The 22,607-nt window shown below is 57.8% G+C and overlaps 2 protein-coding genes across 4 annotated transcripts; both read right to left on the bottom strand.

Moving 5' to 3' along the window:
* Positions 1–2,146: 2,146 nt before the first annotated feature.
* On the bottom strand, positions 2,147–11,626 carry FGF8 (fibroblast growth factor 8). 3 transcript variants are annotated; one of them, XM_038181676.2, is made up of 5 exons: positions 10,507–10,799; positions 10,354–10,390; positions 8,139–8,319; positions 4,250–4,356; positions 2,147–3,677 (listed from the first exon to the last, which is right to left on the bottom strand). In XM_038181676.2, the coding sequence occupies exons 1-5, from the start codon at positions 10,536–10,538 to the stop codon at positions 3,396–3,398; spliced, it is 639 nt and encodes a 212-aa protein (XP_038037604.1). In that variant the 5' UTR covers positions 10,539–10,799; the 3' UTR covers positions 2,147–3,395. The 3 variants fall into 3 exon arrangements, with proteins under 3 accessions (XP_038037604.1, XP_038037605.1, XP_038037606.1); XM_038181677.2 differs by having other exon boundaries at positions 8,139–8,286; XM_038181678.2 differs by lacking the exons at positions 10,354–10,390; positions 10,507–10,799 and adding an exon at positions 11,403–11,626 and having other exon boundaries at positions 8,139–8,286.
* A 5,333-nt stretch (positions 11,627–16,959) lies between these two features.
* NPM3 (nucleophosmin/nucleoplasmin 3) lies at positions 16,960–19,599 on the bottom strand. The gene is made up of 6 exons (XM_027459914.3): positions 19,453–19,599; positions 18,415–18,500; positions 18,102–18,221; positions 17,799–17,892; positions 17,579–17,708; positions 16,960–17,462 (listed from the first exon to the last, which is right to left on the bottom strand). The coding sequence occupies exons 1-5, from the start codon at positions 19,484–19,486 to the stop codon at positions 17,596–17,598; spliced, it is 447 nt and encodes a 148-aa protein (XP_027315715.1). The 5' UTR covers positions 19,487–19,599; the 3' UTR covers positions 16,960–17,462; positions 17,579–17,595.
* Between the last annotated feature and the right edge of the window lie 3,008 nt (positions 19,600–22,607).

Genomic DNA, 22,607 nt, shown 5'->3' with positions numbered 1-22,607 from the left:
CAGAATTAATTAAAGGAGGGGGGATGGGGATGGCAGGGAGATGTTTGAAAGCTGAGCCTGATGCAATAAACAAACACCCCAGTCCTCCCTCCTGAGCTGGGGCATGCCCGGGGGGGCCCAGGTGAGCCCCATCCCTGCGCACAAAGCTCACCCTGCTCGGAGGGTGCCCAGACCTCGTGGACAAGTTGTGTTAGGTTGGCCCTGCAGCGAAGACAAGAGGTGTTCATACAGCAAGAGAGGGGCTGGGAGCAGGGGCAGTGTGTGCCTGAAGGCTGGGGGCACCAAGCATTGGTGCAGTGCAGGAGCGCAGCCCCCATTCCGGCACCATAGGACCCTTTTCTTGCTATTTCCATTTATTCCTGCCCATCTAATGATTCTCTGCCATAGCTACGTTTAACCTGAGAACAGCTCTTCTTCCTCCTCACGTTGCTCTGGCAGATTCATTCGAGGCAGCCCCACGTTTACAGCAGCCTCCTGGTGTCACCGATGATGTCCTGGTGATGCCAACCCTCCCAAACCTTGCTCAGCTCCAGCCTCGCCCCTGAGTCCAGCCAGCTTCACCCAGCAATGTCCTCATCAGGCCAGGAGGCACATATGCTGCTCTTGAAGCTCAGGAGTGGAGATCAACCCTACACCAACATCCAGGGCTGGACATCTCCACTCCTGCTTCATCTGCCACCTCCCCGCAGCCAGGGGACCGCAGGGGCAAGCTGCTCCAGCCAGGCCAGGGCTCAAGTGGTATCAGCGCAGGGACAGGGTATGAGGAGCCATTAATTAATTCACTTACTCATTAACTAAGCAACAGCGGGCTCTTTAATCTTCCAAGCAAAGGCAAAACAACATTTGCTGGCTGGAAGCTGAAGCTAGACAAATCCCAGCAATAAACAAAGACCCAAACCGTGGTGTTCCTGGGTAGCACGGTTACCCCAAAGCCCTTTAACAAAGAGGGGCTAATTAACCACGGACCAAACGACCTGGGAAAGCCGGGGATCCCTTCCCAGGAGCTGGGCTGAAGGACAAGGAAGGTGTCTTTCCCTAGGCTCCATCCCTGCCTGCTCCTGGCCCCAGGGTGCTGGGTGTCCCCTGGGAGGTGGGACACCCTCTTTGGGGGCTGAACACCCCCCAGCGCGCCCTGCTGATTGTGTCCCTTCGTGGGACCTGCATGGAGCCAGTCCTCCCCTCCTGCTACCCTCACCTGGAGCAGCAATCCAGCACCAATTCATCCGGGCTCACAAAGCCATTAGGAGAAGCAATTAGACAAATTAATGAAAGAAAAGCACCCATTAAGGACTATCAAACACCATCTCCACCTGGGGAAGGGCCTGGAGCCATTCACTTTTATTCCCTGGAGCCCGGGGACAATAACATGGGCTTGCCCCAGCGCTCTCAGTCCCAGACACCCACAGCCCTTGGGTCCCAACCAGTTTTTAATAACACAAGCCTTGGTTATTAGTAATAAAAAAATAATAAAATAAAAATTAACAATCCTGTTCCTGCCTCTTTCACCACCTAACCAGAATAAATGAAGCCAGGTGGACCAGCAGGATGCTCGGAGCCGCACTGGCGCTGCTCTGCTTGGACAACGTGGTCCCTGCTTCACACCAGGACCTGAAACCCCATCAGCTCCTCTGGGCAAGCCCAACAAGGGCTGAGCCACCACCAGAGGAGGGGACCCAACAGCCTGCTTCGGTTTGTATGGACACCAAGCTCACCCAGAGCAGAGGGGAGCAGAAAACCTGCTTTCTGTCTTGGAAAACCTCATCCGATGCCTAAACCACAGGTCCTCTACTGCACCATGCCCCTGTTCAAGCTCCCATGGACCTGTCTGCTCCTTAAACCTGGAATTTCCTACAAAGATAGCCACGATTCCCATAAAACCCACCTGGGTCCAAGATCTCAGGTATCCTCCTGCTTCCCATACCTGCTCCCTGGGGATGGAGCTCACACCAAGCAGCATCCTCAGCCTGTCCTGCACCTCTCCATCCTCCCAGTCCCCTCTCCATCCTGCATCTCCAGCCCCAGCCCTCCCGGGAAAGCAGGCAGGCTCCAGTTAGACTAATACAAATTTTTAATGCACATATTAAATAAATATTTCCATCATTTCATATTCAATTTGTACACAACCAAAAAAAAAAAAAAATCCTCAAGGAAACAGAAAACAAACAATCAAAAAAAAAAAAGATTGGATGAAAAGTCACCCCTGGTCCTGGCTCCTATCCAGTGTCTTTGTTTGCCCTCCCCGTTAGGAATAATTGCTTTAACCCTTCAGAGAAAGGCACGGTCCCAGGGCAGCATGTGCAGAGCGGGGCTGGCTGGGGATGTTCACTCAAGGGAATTAATGTTTCCCTTGTGTTTTTTTTCCTAAATAAAAAATTGGGCTTCTGTCAGCACAGATTTTTACAGAAAACCTCTAATTTCCCTGAAAAAATAAAAATTGGCAGTGTTTTTCATCAGAGAGCACACCTGGAAGAGAGAGTTGGAAATGGAAGCGTCAACCACAAAGCGAGTGTTACAACAAAACCAGCCTGAAATGGCTCCACAGCAATTTGTAAACTTTTTTAATTAGATGAAAACATCCATCTGATTAAAAAAAATAAACAGAAAAAAGTTCACATTTTCCTCATGGAAAAAAAAAAAAAAAAAAAAAAAGATACCACCAGCCTGCTCCACAGCAGCCATCGCCTGCTGCCTCACCGTAGTAGTTCAGGAAAAAAAGGAAAATTATAAAAAAATCCAGAGATGCTCTAGTGGGCGAGAGGTACCAGTCAGTCCAGGACTTTGTGAGGTGTCCATCACCTCCTCCTGCTCCCGAGGACAGAAACAAGCGGTGCTGGGAAGGGGCTGGAATGGACCCGGGGGTCCTCGCCTCCGACACGTCCCCTCCCCATCATTTTCAGACTTCTCCATCCTCTCCGGCAAGCATCCGCTCAGTTCATTTAGGTAGCACGTTGCCCCCACGTTTGGATTTCCTTTTTTTTTTTTTTTTTTGCTTGTTTGCTTTAAACGATGATTTTTTTTTTCCTCTCCTTTCCCCCTAGAGCTACAAAAAAAAAAAAAATTACAGAACAAAACACGACCCCAAACAGACTAGACCACTGCTAAGCGAAGGGCTCTTCCCCCCCCTTCACCAGTCTCTGAGCGTTTCATCTCTTTTCGAGTTGGAGTACAAAAATAGAGCCTCTTTTTTTTTTGCCTTTTTTTTTTTTTTGTAAAAACAAAACCACCCCTCCCCAGATTATCAACAACTACCGCAGGAAATTTTCTTTTTTTTTTTTTCTTTTTAAATCCTCCCCCCATCCCCCGTTGTGTTTTTTTTTTTAATAACCACATAGGAAAGTCTCTACGGGTCAAGTCCACCAAGCTCTTAAGCAGAGTCCTCGGGGGGGCTCGGCGAGTCAAGGGCCAGCCCTGGAGTTTCTAGTCCTTTTGCTCCTGCGGTTGAAGGGGTAGTTGAGGAACTCGAAGCGCCGGTGGGGCTCGGTGGTCTGGTGGCCCTTGGGGAGCCGCTTCATGAAGTGCACCTCGCGCTGGTGCTGCCGGGTCTTGGAGCCCTTGCGCGGGCGGCCCTTGCGGGTGAAGGCCATGTACCAGCCCTCGTATTTGGCGTTCTGCAGCGCCGTGTAGTTGTTCTCCAGGACGATCTCCGTGAAGACGCAGTCCTTGCCTTTGCCGTTGCTCTGCACGGGACAGAAAGGGGCAGGGGGGGTCAGCAAACGGGGTTCCTCGCCGCCCCAGCTCGGGTTTTGGTGCTTGTGGGGGGCTCAAAGCTTATTTTCCACCTCTCCTACAGGTCAGAGCTGCCCCAAAGCTATTCCCAGGGCAATGTCAGCACCGGGTTGTGAGCCCCCATGCCAAGCTCCTCCACATTACACACAGCACCAGGACCGGGGAGAGGCCCCACAGCCCCAGGGGATGGAAAATCCTCCCAGAGAATCGCTGCCCCATGGGGATTGCCCCCATCCAGCCCCCTCTGCCCTAGGGAAGGAGCACAGTGGCTGGAAGGGAGCATGATTTAAGCAGCCTGCCCCACGGAGCATCTCGACATTCCCGGCCCTTGTACCATGTAATCGGGGAGAATAGCCCAGCAACCCGCCTATTTGTTCGGGGAGATACAAGGAATGCGCCCCACACGGCACCTGCCCGCCCCTTCCCACCCGCCCGGGCTGCAGGGTGCCTCATCCCCGTCCCCGTCCTCTGAAATCGAGTCCTGGGACACCCCCATCCCCAGGGGGTGGGTGCCAGCCCCTACCTTGCCGATCAGCTTCCCCTTCTTGTTCATGCAGATGTAGAACCCCGTGGCCGCCCCCTTGATGCGCACGCGGCTCCCGAAGGTGTCGGTCTCCACAATGAGCTTGGCTGGGGAGGAAAGAAATAGAGGGAGGGGGGGGTCACAGGGATGAAGAGCCCAGCCGTGCCATCCTCCTGCCCTGCCACTGTGTCCCTGCATGACCTTGGTCACCTCGCTTTGCCACCCGGAGCCGTGCAGGAGCCCAGCTCTGCCTTGCCCGGCTCCATGTGGGTATCCCAGTGGTGTCCCAGCAGGGATCAGAGCACGCGGTGACAGGCAGGGGACAAGCCAGCTGCCCTGCACGGCACGCTGCCAGCTGTCCCCAGCCCACGGGGACACCGCTCTGCGCCTCTCCGCCGGGCCAGGGCTGCAGGAGGAGCAGTGACTTTGCAGCTGGCGGGGTGGGGGGGGGCAGGAAGGGTACGGCCATCCTTTTAATGCCTTTCACCTTTGCGCAAGGCGAGAGGGCGTATTGATTTGGTCTCCGTTTTTTTAATGGAGGCATCGATTGACTTCCGAAGGAGCTATGCAAATGGCCGGGTCGATGGGCCGCCTATAAATAGACCTGTCACCTTCCCTCCTGCCTCCGCCCTGGGAACACGAGCCTCGGAGCCCACCCGTCCCCGGGGAAGGGGGAGGATGGGGACGGGGCATCCTGCCCCCAGCCCTGCTGCCACGGTCCCCAACGAGCTCTCCTCACAGAGAGACCAGGGGCAAGCCCCAAGCACGACAGCAGCTCCCTGCTCACACCTTGACAGGGCTGCACTGCACCAAAAGCCAAAGATTTCCCCATAAAAAGCCAGCTGGGACTGTCCCATCTCACCACCAAAGATCTCATCGCCATCAGGTCGTGCCGAGCACCAGCACCTGCTGCCACGCACCCAATTCTGCAAGGGAACCTGCGCAGAGTTTGCAGGGCCCCTAAGCACGTGGCACCTCACGGGGCCATGGCTAAGTGCCTCATTTCTGCTCTCCAGCCCCTGCCCAGGGGCTGCTCAGCTCCACGGGGCCGTGGTCCAGCCCGCTCTCGTCCCCACCCCATGGTGCTCGGCTTCTCCAGCGGTGCCCAGCCCCAGAGGGCAGCAGGTTGTTTTATAGGGGGATGCTTTTGAACAGCAAATGCAGGTTCTGGGTGCACATACAAACTAAACCAAGCCTAAACCATGCTCCAGGACCAGACACAAACTGCTGCCCCTCTCTCTCTGTGATGCCCTGATCCTGCATCCCTCACATCATGGGCGTTTCTGGGGTCAATGGCACAGAGCGGGGACTTCACCCATGTTATCCTACAGAAAATCCCATCCCCAAACTGCCCTGCCCTCTGTTCCACACCCCCAGCCAGGCACAGGTTGTGCTCAGAGCAGAGAAATTCGGGAAGAGACAGCCTCAGCCCACACCAGCACAGCTCAGCACCCGGAGGGACCGTCCCCAAACCGGCCAGCGGAGCCACAGCTCCGAAAATGAACCGCTGAGACAGGGACCCCGATTTATCCATATTGGGGAAAGGGGGGGAAGAATTGATCCGGGAGGCAGTAAAAGGTTTGAGGAGCATTGATTTTTCTCTGCTCTCTCTCTCCGAGAGATAGAAAGAGCGGGGAGGGAGGGACGGAGGAGGAGGAGGAGGGAGGGAGCGGGGAGGCCTCGGCCCCAGCAGGCACAAAATGCGCTCGGGCGATGGATGCGCGCCGCTTCCCTCCCAGCCTCGTCTCAAAGGGCGGCTGTGATTTACAGCCTCCGCCTGGGATCGCCGCCCCGCCAGAGCCAGGAGGACGAGGACAACCTGCCACCGGCACCCGCACGGCCCCGAGCACGGAGAAAAAACCCTACAGACCCAGGGGGAAGGCGGGCGGCAGGGCTCGCAGCGTCGTGGGCGCAGCCCCGGAGGGACAGCCCGGCCACCTCCGCTCGGCATGAAAAGAAGTCAATCAAATATCGACAATTAAGACATATAACGGGGAACCGCCGGGCTCGATGTGAAGCCGGCTGTAAAAACGTCAGCGTGGGGAAAGGGGTCAGCCGCAAAAATAAATCAACCCCTTCTACACGCCCACCCCAAAAAATCAGAGGGGAAAAAAAAATAAAAAATGAAGGGGCTTGGGGAAGGGGGGCTCCTTTCTTCAGAGGTGGGTTTCTGAATAGCAATTTTTGGGGAGACCTTCCCCCCCCCCCTTCTGGAGGGGAGCGGAGCTTAACATTTTCAACTCTATTCTTTCGCTGAAGTGACAGATTTATCCCAGTAAAATTATGTTTCATGCTAAAACTTTGAAGGGAAAGTGGCTACGTAAATGCTGAAAAAATGCAGCGAGACACACTTGATCCCCCAACTGGACTGCGAAGAGGAGAAAGTATTCAGGAAATGTTAAAAAAGGTGAAAGTAAGAAGCGTTTTAATAGTTCTTCCAGACATGGGGGCCTCCCTAGAGATTCATATAGAACAATCCTGAACCTCTATTTTAACATTTACAGACTTGCAACTCCTTTAAAACGTTACATCTGAAAAACTGCTTGTTCTCTTTCTGTTTTAGATCAGTCTTCATTTTCCTCCCTTGCTCTTCAACTGCTTAACCTTTTTTTTTTTATTACATTTTAATAGAGTTTTTCGAGCCACCGCGAGTCCCCTCCTCCTGGCCTTATTTAAACCTGGGCGTTATTTCAGCACGCACGAGCTGCCTCTTAAAGCCCAGGCATTACGGACCTGAAACAAGACGAGGGATATTTTATTATTATTATTTTTTTTTCATCCTTTTGCTTGGGAAATTAGCTAATGCCCTTTCAATCCAGGGCTGCTCTAGGGTGGGAATAATTCGTCTGGAAGACGGACGCTGCACGTACGGAATACCGTGCGCGGGGAGCCCGAGATTTGCTCAAACTGTGAAAAGTTCGGCGTGAAATTCGCAGCCGGAGCAAAAGGAAAAAAAAAAAAAATAGAGAAGGGGAAGGAAGAAAAGTACCTCCACTAATCTCCCCAAGCAAGAAAGGGAAATTGCAGCTAATACCAAAGAACAACAGTTGTGATTCCTGCCTACAGCGCACGGAAACGCAGCCACCTCCCGCCTGCAGAGGGTCCGGGATCAGGTCCCCAGCCCCCGGGCTGTCCCCATAGAGCACAGACAGGGCCACAGCAGCACGGGGGTGACACCACTGACCTCTGCAGTGTTTGAGCATCCCCGTGTGTCACCGGCACACTCAAAGTCTCACCTATGGGACCGGTCCCTCTTGCCCAGGGTGCCGGAGCGTTTGGGGAAGGGGTGCCACAAGTTTTGGGAAGGGGGTGCCAGGGCTGGCACGGTGGCAGAGGGCAGAGACACGGCTCAGGCTCTGGAAATCACAGAGCCCTCCGCTTTGTCTTTTCCTCACCAGCAGCCAACCGCCTCACTGACCCCGCACTCAGGATTTGTTTTGGAAAGGGAGGCACAGGGGGGTCACATCGGGAAAACTCCACTTGGGGCAGCTCTACTTCAGGGCAGGTTTCCGGAGCAGCAGCTCACCTTTTTTTTTTTTTTTTTCCTCCCACTTCCCTCTCTTCTCCTTTTAACTTTTCTATTTCTTTTCCAAACGGAAGTCTCGGAGACTCCCAGCCTCGTGCTGCTCCGAAAGGAGGGCTCACCCCGAGCCCTCCGAGCCAGGTGCGCAGCGCGACCGAGCGGGCACCGGCACCGCTCCCCTCCCTCGGCACAGGGAACGTGCCCTCACCTCCAGTCCTGCGGCTGCTGACCCCTGTGTTTTCCCCTCCGCGAGCTGAATGATTTTAATGATTTCTGGCTAACGAACGGGTCGGAAATCATCAATTGCCACGCTGCGCTGCGGACACCTCCCCGGCTGCCCGCCCGCCCCCCACCGCGCGTCCTTACCGTGCACGTCCCCATCCTCTGCCATCGCATTGATTTTCTTGTTGTCCAAGATCTGCACATGCTTCCCGCTGGTCCTGCTGTACAGCTGGTAGGTACGGACGAGCCGCCGGCTCAGCTGATCTGTCACCAGGCTCTGCTCCCTCACATGCTGTGTAAAATTAGGTGGGGACTGAACAGTTACCTTTAGGAAATTAAAAAATATACGACACACCATTATAATCTCTACTCCTCAGAGGGGCGAATGGGCTGAGCAAAGATCGCTCGTGGCTGCCCGCAGGGCTTCATGGAGGCGGGATGGCAGCAGTGCCTCCTGCACCAGCAGCGGGACACAGCGGGACACGGTGGCCCTACAGAGCCGGGACCCCTCCGGCCATGCCCTACAAGGTGCAGGTGACTCGGGAGCACGATGGGGCTTGGCGACCCCAAAGGCCTCCCTGGGTTCAGGGGGTCCCAGCTGGCACCAGGGTCCCTGAGATGAGCATCAAGGCTGGGTGCTGGAGGTGTCCCGGGGGAGAAATGTGTAGGGAGGGCACTGGATCGTGCCCCCGAGGGACCCAAAGATCCCCACACCTTTGTCACCTCCACAGGAGCACCCGGCACACGTACCCAAACGGCTGCCCCAGCTCTTTCAACAACTGCCTTTTTTCTGGGTGCCAGGCTCTTTATTTGCTCCCAAGCACCTCATTCACCGAGCTCTTTAAACACAAAACCCACGGAGAAGGCAGAGAGCTACGAGGCGCAAGGAAACCGTGCCCCAGCCCGGGCATTTGGTGGCGTGAGACCCCCAGGACCCCCGAGGTGCTGCCCGTGCCAACACATCGCTGTCCCCAGCCCCGGCACGCCGAGCCCGTCCCCTCCAGAGCCACCAGCCCTGCTGCTGCTGCCGCTGCTCCCGGGCTTTAAATGATTTTCAGGAGCAGCCAAACCCGCTCCCCCCCTCAGCTCCTGGCTCCGAGCGTGCACAGGAGTCCTTTTCCCCCCTCGTCTCAAATCCCTCTTTTAAGTCTGGAAAGTTTCGCTGCTCCCTGACATTTATAAAGACGTATTCTGAGCAAATGTTGGGAGATGGCTCCTTTCAACATCAGAAGGCTGGGACTACCCCCCGCCACCCCCACGTCAAATGGGAAGATTTCCTCCCGTCTTCAACAACAACAGAAAAACCCAATAAAAGCCGAAGCCGCCGCTCTCCCCGAGCTGCCTTTATATAGATATCTCCCCTTGACAATGTCAGCTCTCTCCCTGCGCCGCTGCCTGTGCATGTGTGTTTCCTATAGACGGCGTTTGGATAATGCAGCGGGATTCTCTGCCGGCTCTGATGAGGGTACCATGTGGAGGAGAGGTCATTAGCCATGCCGCTATTCGGTCTCCATCTCATACTCCAAAATATTACAGCTATGTTTTTACACAACTGCACACTCCCAGCGCCTGCTTCCCTTTGCGTTTGGGCTGGAAACTCAATTTTTTTTGTTTTTTTTTGTTTTTTTTTTTTTCCTCCCCCCTCCCCGAGCTTCCAGCAAAATAAAAAGAGGAGCTTAAAGAGCGTTTCCAAAAAGCTTCTGCACCTGTGATGTGCAGGGAAGGGGGGGCTTCGCCCTGGTTTGGGGGCACACCGCTCCCCCCAGCGCTGTGCCCGCTGCTAGGCGGGTGTTGCACAAGCCCTGCCCGGGCTGTTTCATCCGCTGGTGACACTTCTGTCTCTGGCGATACAAACCAGCGATGCTACAGCCTGACAATTTGAAGCTGGATCAAAACCTACTGCTTTTTTTTTTTTTCCTCCCCTCTTTTTAATTCCGCTTTACTTTTTTTTTAGGTGAAGCGGCGCAGGAAAACAACCCCAGACCCCCAGAAAAGGGGGACCCGCGGTGCGATGTAGAGGAAGGGAAGGGGGAAAGGCAGCACCCAAAGCTACTTAAAAACATCATCGGGCGATCCCCCGAGCCCCGGGTGCTCCCTGCCTGGCAGCTCGCCTCTCCTGCCCCTCGTCTCGCAGCCTGGGGGGGCTTTTTCCAGCCGGGCGACTTTTGTCTGCGGGGTTTTAAAGTGTTCCTCCTCCAGCCCTCCCTCTCCCTCCTTCCTTCCTTCCCTCCCTCCTCCCTCCCTCCCCAGCCCGGGGAGCTGCTCGGGAGCCTCGGGGCACCCCCGGACCCCCGGGATGGAGCTGGGGGGGGGGGACACACACACACGAAACAAAGCCGGCGGCGAAGCGGGGGCTTACCTGGGCTTGCAGGCAGAGGACGAACAAGTGCATTAACCTGGAGAGAAGGGGGGGGGGACGGACAGAAAGCAGGAGAGAGGTGTGAGCCGGGGGGCTGCGGGTCCCGGGGAGGTGTGTGGGGGGGGGACAGGGGGGGAGGCTGCCGGTACTCACACGTAGCTGAAGAGCGAGGAGCAGGGGTCCATCGCGGAGCCGGTGCGGGGCCGGGAGCCCGGGACCCGGCGGCGGGGAGAGCCCGTTTTGGGGCGGGGGGACCCGGGGGGGGGGGGATCAAGGGGGGCGCGGCGCTGCCTCGGCTCCTCGCCTCCTCTCGCCCTGCCGGCGCGTCCTCCTCGCCCCGAGGAAAGGAGGGCACAAGCGGCTACAGAGGGGGAAAAGCCCACCCGTCCGCCCTCCCAGCCCCCGGGGGGGCTCACGGCTGGCGGCCCCCCCCTCTCCCTCCCCGACCCCACCGAGGGGAGCCCCCCCCCCCGCCCTCCTGTCCCCCGTCCCGTCCCGCTCCCGGCCCCGAGGTCCCGGGGGGGGAGGCGGGCACGGAGCTCCCGGGGGGGGCGGCCCCCAAAAGGGGGGTGGCAGCCTCAAGGGGACCCCCCCCTCCGGCGGTACCTGCCGAGGTGGGGGGGCTCCGGGCCGCTCGGAGCCGGCGCTACGGGCGCAGCCGCCTGCGGGCTGCTGTCCCCGCGCCGTGCCTCAGTTTCCCCATCTGTAAAATGGGGGCTTAAGGGCTGGTGGGGGGGGGGGATGAAGGAGGGGGGGGGGAAGATGGAAGCCCCGGAGGGTTTTCCCCGCTGCTCCGCAGCGCCTTGTGGATTGGGGCCGAGCGGGGCGAGCCCTCTCGCTGGACGTGCCAGACATTAAAAGGATTACCGGGGCGGAGGGAGGGAGGGAAGGAGGGGAGGGAGGGACTGGACCTGGGGGGGGGGGTGTTGGATGGAGGTGGGGGGCAGGAGTTTCGAGAGGCTGAGCAAACACCGCAGCCTGGGGAGGGGGGGGAGCAGGGCAGCGGGACCCCCCTTTCCTCCCCGAGCATCCCCCCCGGGGGCTCTTACCTGCTGCGGGCACCCTAGGAGCGGCTGAGGGGGGGCCACGAGGGGCTGGGGGCTCAGCCCCACAACCCGGGCAGGACCTCGGAGGGCTGCATTGTGCCCGGCCCCGCCACCTGTAGCGCACCGGGGCGGGGGCTGCGGCGGGCGGGCGGCCCCCGGGACCCCGGTACCTGGCCGGGGGGCGGCGGTGGCGGTGGCGGTGGTGGGGAGGGGGGGGTCAGCAGCGGCGGCACCGCCTCGCTCGGTGCTGAGTGACAGCCGCTAATTTGCCGGCCGGGCCCCGCTGCCGGTCCCCGAGCTCCCCGCTCCTTCCTTTATCTTATCAGAGCCCATAATTACAATTGCGATTTTGTTTTCCTCGAATCAGCAATCAGCGCTATCTGCCGCCGCTGGGGAGGCAGCTCCCGGCAGCCGGCCTCTGAGTGACAGCACACACACTGCACACACACACACACACACACACACACGCTTGTGCACAGCCCTCCTGCATAGGACCTGGATATTGCCCCATCCCCAGGCTGGCCCCCCTGAGCTGATGGAGAAAAAAATCCCTACATCAGTATCGCCAGACCTGGCAGCGTGCAGGTTATAGGGTGGGTAGCCGCCTCGTCCTGCCCCAAATTTCCCGTAGAATCAGCCTCTTGTGCATTTTATTCCCCATTTCTTAATGCAAAAGGAAAAAAAAAAGTCTTGGGCAGAGCCTGCGTTTACCTGGCAGACTTCAGGAGCACCACCAGAACAGGCAGGGTCGGTAGTGAAGATGCTCAGAGAAGCAGAAGAGGGCTCCCACAGGCTCTGCTCGCTGGTCCAGCGTGGAATTTGGGAGAAAACCCATCAAATTGATGTGCTGAGGTGTGCATGAGGCAGATCCCACGCCCATAAATCTGTCTGGTTAGGGAGAAGCAGGCAGGGAAGATGAGATACACCTGATGCTCGAAAGTAAAAAATAATTTAAAAAAATAAAAAACTTACATTTTTAAGCATAAAAATGAAAGAGGTTTAGGCACAACATCTCTTTCCTAGATGCTGCTCATGGTCACGAGCAGCCAGCCCCATTTTAGCCCCCATGGGTACGGGGCCAGCCCACGTGCCAGGCTGCACCCCCCCACCCGACACGATGTGCACGACAGCGCCGTGTCTGGAGCAGCCCCGGCTGCCTCCAAGCGGGAGATTTACGGTGTCCCAGAGGGGGTCAGAGGCGGCCGGGAGCTGACAGCTCCGTGTGTGCCCCCTGCCCTCGGCAAACAGCCTCAAGTGCCAGTCGTGGCCGTAAAATCGGGGCCGGCACGGGATCACCGGGGGGCGGCCGCACTTGTGCTGACACGGGGTGACAGACGATGCTCCCGCTCCTGCCAGCAGCCCAGGAGCAGGGCCAAGGCCTCCATGGACACATCGCTCCCACTTTTGGGTAGGTGAGGGGCACGGCAGGATGGTGAGGGCAGCACCCCGAGCAGGGACAGGGACCACAGCGCTGAGCCTGAGCAGCAAAATTCATGGAAACCAGGAGTTTGCAACACTTTACAGCCAGGTCTGGAGGATGCTCAGCCATAAACCACCCCAAAAGCACTCGGAGCCTTGCCATAAAAGCCAGAGGGACGCCAGCCCCAGCGCTCTTAGCCCCCTGCCCGCTGATCCCACACGGCATTAATGGGGCGTTGCGGAGGCAGCAGCAGCTCCTGCATGGCTGAGCGGTGCCGAGCAGCCCCGGGGCGATCCCACCGCTCACCATTAACCCGGCCTTCCCCCAAAAGGGAAGGAACTGGGCCGAAGCCCCCCAGGATGTGTTACATGGGAATGACCTTGTCTGCGCTACCCACAGCGCCGGGGCCGCCCCGGGGCAAGCCGGGAGCGGGGAGGGGAGATAGAGCCCGCTCCAAATTCCCTCTCCTCTCTATTCAATTACGAGCAAAAGGGCTGAGGAATGGTTTGTAGGTGGTGGGAACACCAGGCCGGGGGAATAACCCCGTGCTCAGCCCCCTGGAGCTGCACCCACCCCTGTGTAGGACCGGCCAGGGCGCCGTGGCCCCGTTAGGACCCTCTGACAGCCCGCTCACATGGCTTTTTTTCATTAAATTGGTACTTGCCTCTGTCTTTTGGAGATGATTTCGCCACCTCCTGCCCAGCAGCTTTCTGGAAACGTGCTGGTGGAAGTGCTGGTGACAATATCGGCTCCGTCATCCTCTGGTGGCCACGTGCTGAGACCCACACGGTGATGCTGCTGTGGATTAGGGCCACTGGGGCTGGGCTCCTCTCTCCATCCATCTCTGCTCCACCTGGGTGGCACGGGAAGGAGCCCACATCAGCAGGGCCAGGCTGGGGCTGCTCACAGCCATGGGAAGCTCAGCACGGGGCAGCTCCGCTCCTGGTCCCCATCCGGGGAGCAACCCCAGCCCTGAGTGATTTAAGCCCCAAATCAGGCGTTTTGGGGCAAATCTGCTGTGTGTGTGGCAGGGGTTGGTGAATGAGCAGCCTGTCCACGAATAACCACGGCACATCTGCATGGAAAAAGGGTGACACGCGTGGAGACGTGGGTGAGGGTGCGCACACGTGGTGTCTGCTCACTTCCACCCAATTCCTCCCCCCTTGCACAGCCCAAAAAGCCTCTCCAGGACCCGGTCCCAGCACATCCCCAGCTGGCACAGCTCTCCCAGCACCAACCCCATGGGCTGCAGCACCAGGCAGGGCTGGGACAGGGCTCAAATCCAGGCTGGGTGCCGGAGGGGCTCCCCGGACACCCAGGAGCTGAGCCAGAGCCCCAAAATGCCAACCCTTTGCTGCCCAGCTCCCAGCCAGCAGCACCAGGGGATTTGGCTCGGGGTTGGGTCCTCCTGGGAAGGGGAAGCCTGCACCCAGCCCCGGTGCCTACGGGTGCTTAGGGTCTGAGCCTAAAGCTAACAGCAGTGGCCGGGGGGCTGGCGGCCGGCTGTAACTCTACCTCCGTTTGTTTGCTTACAGCATCCACCCAAAATGCCCGTGTGTGTCTCCGGGCCCCTGTGTCAGTGGCAGCTGAACTGCTGACCCCAGGAGTTTGCAAAACACCAGGGTTACGGCCCCTTTGACATCCCAACCCGCCGGAGACACCGCTCGTCCTGACCCCGTCCTGGGGATCCAGCCCCGGGCACCCCACATGGGGAACGTGGTGGGACCCGTGAGAGCAAACCCCAAAGGAACAGCGGGGTGGGCACGCTCCCACTGCACCTGCTGTGCCTTGTGCCAACCCCAAGGACCTGCCCTAAACCCCCTTACCCAAACCCATCCCTCCAGAGAGCCCCCACAGCACCAATGCAGAGCCACCAAGGGCACGGAGGAGATGTTTGGGGCCGTGCGCCCAGCAGCTGGAGGAGCCCCGTCCCCTCCAAGCCTGCATCCAAGCACCAAAACCACCCCAGCCCTGAATTTTGGGCTCTCCAACAGACCGGGCTGCCCTCACACAGCGCACCAGGGGCGTTTTGCTGGCTGTAAGGTGGTGGTGATGGGTTGCAGCCTCTCCCGGTTGCAGAGGGAAGCAGAGGCAGGAGTGGAGCGCTGATGGAGCAGGGGACCAGCCCCACCTACAGCACGGCCACAGCTGCGCCTCCCGGCACATGCGGGAACATTTTGGGGGGCGAGAACAGCTGGGACATCGCAAGGAACACCTCTCCCTGGCTGTGGTCAGCAGAGCAGCCCCCCATCCCTCTCCTCCATCCCTGAAAGTCAACTCACCCTTGACCCCTGAAAGGAGGGAGCCCCATGGGCTGGCTCAGCATGGGCACCCCAAATCCCTCCCCGAGCACAGCAGGCTGCCTGGTGCTGCCAGAGCAGGGAAGGATCCATCCCCTGGGATATCAGCGTGCAGAGCCCCAAAATGCAGCAAAAAAAAGGATGCTCGGAGGCAACCACCTCCCGGAGAGACCCCCACAGCCACCTGCTTTGGGGCATCACTTGGCTCCCGGGGCACCAACATCTCCACTGCCCTATGGAGGAGCTCTGGACCCCACACCCTTACCCACACCCCACATATGCACACACACACACACCCTTATTTTCCCCCTACCCCATACAAAACAAGGCAGCTCTCACACCAGGAGCACCCCGAGCCTCCTGCTCCCCCCCAAAACCCCCCAGCCCGGCCGTGCCCGAGCTCACCTGCTCTCAGGCAGCCCTGTTTGTTTGCCCAAGGTATTTGCAGCCGGGGGCACCTGCTTTGATACCATCAGCTCGGCGAAGGAAGCTGCTCACCTAGCGTGACCCCTGTAATCCCATCCTTCCCCATTAAGCACCGTGTGCGAGTGTGGCCCCCCCAGCACTCGCCTCCCAGCACATCCAGGCTGGGAAGAGGGGAAAAAATGTCCCAAAGGCACCAAGAGCCCCTGGCAGTGGTGCAGGAGCTGGGAGAGCTGCCCACCTCTCCGCCAAGTGCCTTGGGTGCAACGCTGGCTGTACCCATGCCCTTACAAACCCCTATTCCAGGCCCTAAATCCGTCCTCTCCATCCCTGTGAGTGGCTCAGCCGGACAGCCCCAGCTCCAAAGCTTTGTCCCATGTCACCCCCTGCAACGTCCCAGCCCTTGGAGCTCGCTGCCAGGTGGTGGTGAGGTTGGGGTGCAGGTTTGGGGTTTGGAACCGGGCAGGTCCGCAGACCCCATGCAGGTTTCTCTAAGGTCCTGTGCGCCCCTGCCCTGCGCATCCCAGGGGCTGCCCGGCCCCCAGCCCCTCTCCAAGGGCCGGAGGCACCGCGCTGCCCGCCTGCCATCTAGCGGTCCCCAAGGGGGACCCGGCAGCCCCCGCCACCTCCCCGGCCCCATACACGCACCCAGACCCCCACCCTGTGCCCCCCTGGCAGGGATTGGTGTCACCCCGCTGTCCTGGAGGGCTGGGGTGTGAGTGGTTTCCCCCTGGGCTCGTTAAAGGGTGTTTGGGGCCAGGACCCCACTCATAACCCAAAATGGAGCAGAGGGTCTGCCCAGGAGGATTCCCTACCAGTGGCCATACAGCACAAGAAACTTGATGGCCCAGGGTACCAAAAAATGCCAGCAGCATGGCTGGAAGGAGCACGGTGTTTCTCAGGGACAGCAGCAAACAAGAACTGGGACAGGCATTGACCCAGGGACACAAGGAACCCCCTGGAGAAACCCTTAGGACAAAGCCAGCTGGGTTGCCAGCCCCCAAGGGTGTGAGGTGCCAGCTAGCCAAAGCACAGGGAGCCCCAAATCCCCCCCAACCATGTCAGGGCTCCCCAGCAAAGCTCAGCCCCGTGCTGTGCAGGCGCTGGAGTTTCATCCCTCCCCGGGATGCTGCTGGGGCGAGGAGAGCAGGACATGGGGCGAGGAGAGGCCATGGGGTGAGGATTCACCTCCTTGCAGGGACAGCACCCAGGTGGAGCAGATACAGGGTTAGGGCCCTGCCCAGCTCAGCTCCTGTCCCTTGGTGCCCCGGCTGCAGAGTTTATGGGACAGAAGGGAGGTCCTGAGCCCCTCCTGGGTGCTCCGCATCCGCAGCAGCTCCACGGGAAGCAGGGGGACACAGAGGAGCATCTCCCACCGCCCTGAGCATGGGAGGAAGATGCCAAGCTCCACCAGACCTGACACTTGAGACCTTTATTCAGTGTAAAAATGTTTCCTTACAAAGCAGGCTGACCCCCAGCCCCCCTCCAAATCACAGGCAGGTATAAAAACAAGGTGTGAGGACAGAAAAGCAGCCAAGAATGAGTGAAACTGCCTCTGGCTCTACGTCCAGCTCCTGGGGAAGGGGCAGTGCAGAGCCAGGAGGAAGGGTGCACGGGGCAGAGGTCCAGGGCAGCAAAAAGGCACAGGGCAAGGAGCACCTCCACCACCCCCAGCTCCCAGCAGAGGTGGGAGGAGAGGGGATGTGCCAGCAGCACCCCTCTGGATTTGGGAGCAGCCTCCTAGGGAGGTGGGGAAGGAGACACCCCAGTGCTGGGAGCTCAGCGCTCCCCAAAAAAGGTCCAACAGAAAAATAAAAATAAAAATTAAAATTAAAATTAAAACACAAAGCAGCAAACGGTGAGGTCCTGGCAAGAGGTGTCCGAGGTAAAAGTCATCCAGGAGGAAGTCTCAGCGAGCACCTGGGGGAAGAAGAAGCAGGCTGAAAGCAGCAGCCTCCTGCAGGGGGTCCCACTGCACAGCCCCCCCGTGGCAGGGCTGTACCCCCCCCTCCCCGCAGGGCTGCCCAGCCCCTCACCTCGCCCGCAGCCACCCTTACTGCTTCCTCCTCTCCTTCTTGGCTGGCACGATGGGGGCAATCTCCTCTTCCTCCTCCTCAGACATGTCCTCGTCATCGTCATCCTCAAAGGAGATGTCCTCCCTGTGCGCTGGGACACACAAAGAGCTCTGTTACCCACTGTGGGGGGGATCTTTAGCCCTTGTTCCTCCCCAGCCTCTCCCCAGCCTTGAGCCCTTACTGATCTGGTGCCAGCCGGCGAGGTGCACGGGGCCGGAGCCCGCTGCCAGGCGGAAAGTCACCGGGGGCTGCAGCTTGAAGTTGTCCAGGCTCAGCTGTGAAGAGACGGAGCTGAGTTAGGGGCAGAGGAAAGAAGCAGAGCACCCCGTGTGCCCCTGCAGGGTGCTCAGCCAGCTGGTTGTGTCCTTCTCACACCACCCCTGTCCAGGAAATAGGTAGGATCCTCACAGAAAGGCCTACAGGCACCCAGAGATGTCCAATTCCCTGCAGCTCTCCCGTTTGAGCCTTCAAAACCACCTCTTACCAAGGGCTGGCACGACAGCTTCAGGTTGGCCACGGGCACGGCGATCTCCTGGTTCTCGTGGTTTCGCCCCACCACCTCCACCACGTTGCACTCGTCCTTGGCACCCTCCGTGAGGCAGACCTGGGTGAAAATGGAAATCCTGGGTCCTGCTCCCCCAGGAGACACAGCCGGGGCTCTCTGGGGGATGAGAGACCCGCAGCAATGCCCCAGCCCAGCTGCCACACGAGGTGAGGTGCTGCTACTCAAAGCAGGGGATGTGAACCTCTGCTCATGCTGGCTGCCAGCCCCTGGGGTTTGTTCTCGTCTCTCTTACCACGGACAGGGCCAAGACGTGGTCAGAGTCGTCTTCCTCATCCACCTGAAACGTGTAGGATTTGGTACTGGCAGTCAGCTCGCAGCCTGGAAGCAGAAGACCAAAAAAATGAAGTGAGAAGCATCCCCAAGCACTGTGCGCCCAGCTCGACACCCTACAGGGACAAAACTTGGCGTCCCCAAAACAGCCTGCCCCCAAAACCCCACAGAACAAGGCTCATCCCCAACCCGAGGGGGCAGGGTGCTGGGAGTTGGCAGCAGGAGTCCCGAGACGTTTTATTACGTGCGTCCAAACAGCTGCAAGAAGAAGGGAGAGGCAAAGTTACGTCCTGAGCTCTTACGGTCAGGATTCAGCCAGCCGTGGCGAGGAAAGGCAGGCAGAGCACCCTGGGCGTGCTTGCTGGTTGCAGGATGATTCACCAATGTGAAGCAGAGGGGAAAAAAACACGTGGGGCCGAGCCCTGCGCACCAGGCACGGCATTTCCAGAGAGAGAGGAGAGGCACGGGCCTCAGCAAACAGCTCGGGGCGAGCCCCGTCCCTAATCCTGCTCACAAATTCAGCTCACGGGGGCGAGGAACGAAACCCAGCTGCAGGAAAGCCTCGGGGGCTGCCCCACTTCGCAGCGCAAGCGGTGGCCGAGGAGCTTTGGGCTGGCCCCGGACACGTGCGCGCAGCCGGAGCGCCTGGAGAGCGGCGGGGGGACGGGGGGAGGAAGGGGAGGAAAAGGAGGAGGAGGAGGAAAAGGAGCATGGAAGAGGAAGGGCATGGAAGGGGAAGGCCCCCCCATCACCTCCACGTGCCCGGGCCCCCCCCAGCCCTACACGTGTGCCCCCGTCCCGGCCCTACACGTGGCACTCCCCGGCCCTCTCCGTGCGCCCCCGGTGTCCCCAGCCCTGCTTTTTTTCCCCCACACGTGTCCCCTCTCCCATCCATTCCTCCCCCACGTGCTCCCCCCGCCTCCGACCCGCCTGCTAACTTTCCCCCAAACCTCTCCAAAATCTCCTACCCCCCCCAAAATCCCTCCCCGGTGCCCCTCACCGAAGAGGACGCTGCCGGGTGCGTGCGGCTCCATGTGCGCGGCGCAGGGAGTGGGGCGGGCAGAGCCGAGCCGAGCCGTGCTGTGCCGGGATGCACCGCCCCGTGCCCGCCCCCACACACCCCAAAAACCTTCAAACCTTCAGAGGCGGCACCCAGCGGCTGCCGAGGGAAGGGACTGTCCCCTCCGGTCCCCTCCTGTCCCCTCTGGTGGCAGGGGAGCGCACGGGGCGCCCCAGAAGGGCAGAGGGCAGCGCGCAGCTGTACGCGGTGAAATGCCGCATTTATAGGGTTTCTTATGGGGTTTCGTTTCCTCGCTATAAAAGGCGAAGGGTGATTAGCCCAGGGGGATCCTAATGGCTTTTCCTGGTAGAAGAGTTTTTCTGGGGGGTAGGCAGGAGGGGGAACAGAGGATCCTAAATGGCAAGGGTGGGGAACAGCCCAAAAGTCAGCTTGGGGGCAAGAAACACCAGGGCAAGGGGAGTAAAGGAGTAATGGGGAGGGGGCACAGCTCATCTCCACTGCTTGATCTCCAACCCCAGAGACTGTGTGCAGTACACCACATGCAGAGGAAGGGAAGGCAATGTCCTTCAGCACCCAGCATAGGGAGCAGAGCAACCTTCGCCACACTTTTTGGGGCAGAAGCTGCATTGAAACAGCTCCCTTTAACGTGGCGAGCTCCCACTGCATTCTCGGTCAGAAACTGGCCCCGTTCCTGCTGCAGAGGAGACCTCCACCAGCCTGCCTTTTGCACTGCTCCAGCTGGAGCCGGCTCAACAACAACATGACAGGAGCTCTGAGGAGCTGAACCGAGGCCCAGAAAAAGACCGGCGTTACACAAGCGCACCTCGGATGCCTCTGAACTCGCTTCCTCCCGCAGCCATCTGGCTGCAGCACACAGCAGAGCCATGTGCATCTGCAGCCATGCACCGGGAGCAAAGGAGGCAAGGAAAATTCTGCTTCATGTTCCCTTAAAGGAAAAGTTCTCAGTTCAAGATCAAGATCAAGCCTGGCTCTGAGGCTGAGATGAGATTTGCAAGGCGTGGGTGCAGCTTTTCTTTCCTTCAGTGCCTACCTGAGCCCACCGTCTACGTCCAGAGCACATCAAGGAGTAAAGAAAATGTGAATCCCTTCTTACAGAAGGGATTCTGCAACAGAGGGAGCAGGGGTGCCTGTGTTTATAACAGTTTCCCAGCTGCTCGACACTGAGAGGCAAGTGGAAGCAGTACTGGGATCCACCCACTCCCCAGTAAATTTCTTTAACGCTCCCACCGTGCCAGCTGAACATCCAAGAGCACAAATTACTGGCAGCAAAAGCCTTACCTGCTCTGTGTTGTAGGGCTGCAGGCAAAGGCAGCGAGCACGAGCCAGCCAGCCAGTGCCTCCTGTCAGTGCCCAGTGAGGATAAAAGCAGAGAATTCGATCCTTTACTGGTAACACACACATTAAGCCTCAAAACAGGGGGTCCTCTTCCTCCTGAGCACGTCAGATATTCCAACTGACCTCAGCAGCACCAAGGCACAAGTTTCCACATCCCATTCTTGCCATCCCACGCCAATCAGATGGGACATCACCCAAAACACACAAAGGTGTGCCAGCTTCTCCCTCTCTAGCTCTGCAACCCCAATTTCCCCCAAATTCTGCAGGAACCTCCCTTCTCTCAGCTCACATCACCCACAGGTGTTCACGCTACAACACCTCTGTTCCCTCCTGTACCACCTCCCACAAAGAGGGGAACATCACACAGCCCCCTTCCCCCCTCAGCCTTAAGGGTCACTGCTCTAAGCTCCCCCCCACAGCCATCCTCTGGTCTGCAGTCACCAGCTGCAGACCACAGCTCCCACCAGACACATTCCTTAAACCACAAACAAAAACAGATTTTGACCTAGAATCATTTTTTTTTTTTTTAATTTGCTTTTATTCCTGTTTGACACTATGAACTACAACTCCACTCAGAAAGCCCCAGAACATAAAAAGCTACTCCCCAGGAAGATATATACACATACAGATTTTAAACATTTTTTTAAAGCAGACAGCTCAAAGTCCAGAGACCATTTGCCTTGCTTATTTTTGGCTTCAGGTATTCGTTGTTCCCAGGACTGGGGGATGCACAGAATGATTGCTTTGGAAAGTACTGTGATCACTACGTAGAAGTTGTAGAAATGACTGAAGTCCCTTTCGTGCTGAAAAACTCACCCTGCACAGATTACACTTTTTTTTAGGCCTGCCCCTGGGCCCTTGAAATAGGATATTTGGTCCTATTTGTAGCAAAGAATCCTTGAAACAGGCAAATAAAAAATTGTGGTTACTTATGACGGAGTGTAACAAACTGCTCATGGGGCAGATGGGTCTGCCAACAGCCATTCCAGCAGCAAGGTCCCATCACCCTTGGCACCAAACCCAACAGAGCTCTGACAAGTGCAGTGGTTCAGACAAACACACCACAGCACTGAACAGCTAGCATGGTCTAGCATGTCACCTGCAAAGAGAAGATGAAGAGCTGAATATGCTTGTTTAGCATAGGAAAGAGAAGACTCAGGTATTAGAAGGTTGCACTCCCCATAAGAAGAGGGTACCAAAATGGAGCTATTTTATTTATTTTTGAGAGCATTTTCAATTCAGAAACCATTGCTGTTGCTCTACTACCATCAGATCTACCTGTGACTTCTCATGCATTCAGTCCCAGAGCAGAACACTGTTACGACAAGGAAAGAACACACACACACACACAATTATAGCTGCAATTCCTAATTTGAGAGATTATTTCCTCTGCTGCTAAGGATATCTGCCAATACTTACCTAGTCAAGTAATTTTCATTTCATTGCTGAATCAATTGAAGAACACTTATGCCAATTTTCAAGCACTTCCCATGCTCACCAGTGATCTCTTCAGTGCTCTAATTCCGTGACAGAGCAGTGGCTGCTGCATTTAATCAAAACAGCCTCCCTGTATTCTTCAACTGCTTTTGCATACTTGATTCTTTACGCAGCACACATTTGAGAAAGGGTGTGAACCAAGACCTTCCCGTTTTTGCAGTTGGCTTACTTTGGACAGCAAAGTCACTGCCATTTCTGCTGCAACTTCACAAGAAAGGCTGCAACACCACAGATAGCTACATGCAACACCTGATATTCTGAAGGAAAAGTATCATTTTAAT

Source organism: Anas platyrhynchos, chromosome 6 (assembly GCF_047663525.1).
Source record: "Anas platyrhynchos isolate ZD024472 breed Pekin duck chromosome 6, IASCAAS_PekinDuck_T2T, whole genome shotgun sequence".
NCBI classification, from domain to species: domain Eukaryota; kingdom Metazoa; phylum Chordata; class Aves; order Anseriformes; family Anatidae; genus Anas; species Anas platyrhynchos.
Note: the sequence above shows the minus strand (reverse complement) of the source record. Positions and strands in the feature narration are given on the sequence as shown.

Coding starts and splice junctions, on each gene's coding strand:
- FGF8 (XM_038181676.2), bottom strand. CDS start 10,538: ATGGACCCCTGCTCCTCGCTCTTCAGCTACGT. Junction 8,320..10,353: donor TCCTCTGCCTGCAAGCCCAG/GTAAGCCCCCGC, acceptor AATTTCCTAAAG/GTAACTGTTCAGTCCCCACC. Junction 3,678..4,249: donor AGGGGAAGCTGATCGGCAAG/GTAGGGGCTGGC, acceptor TGTCCCGTGCAG/AGCAACGGCAAAGGCAAGGA.
- NPM3 (XM_027459914.3), bottom strand. CDS start 19,486: ATGGAGCCGCACGCACCCGGCAGCGTCCTCTTCG. Junction 18,222..18,414: donor ACGTCTTGGCCCTGTCCGTG/GTAAGAGAGACG, acceptor ATTTTCACCCAG/GTCTGCCTCACGGAGGGTGC. Junction 17,709..17,798: donor CGCCGGCTGGCACCAGATCA/GTAAGGGCTCAA, acceptor TGTGTGTCCCAG/CGCACAGGGAGGACATCTCC.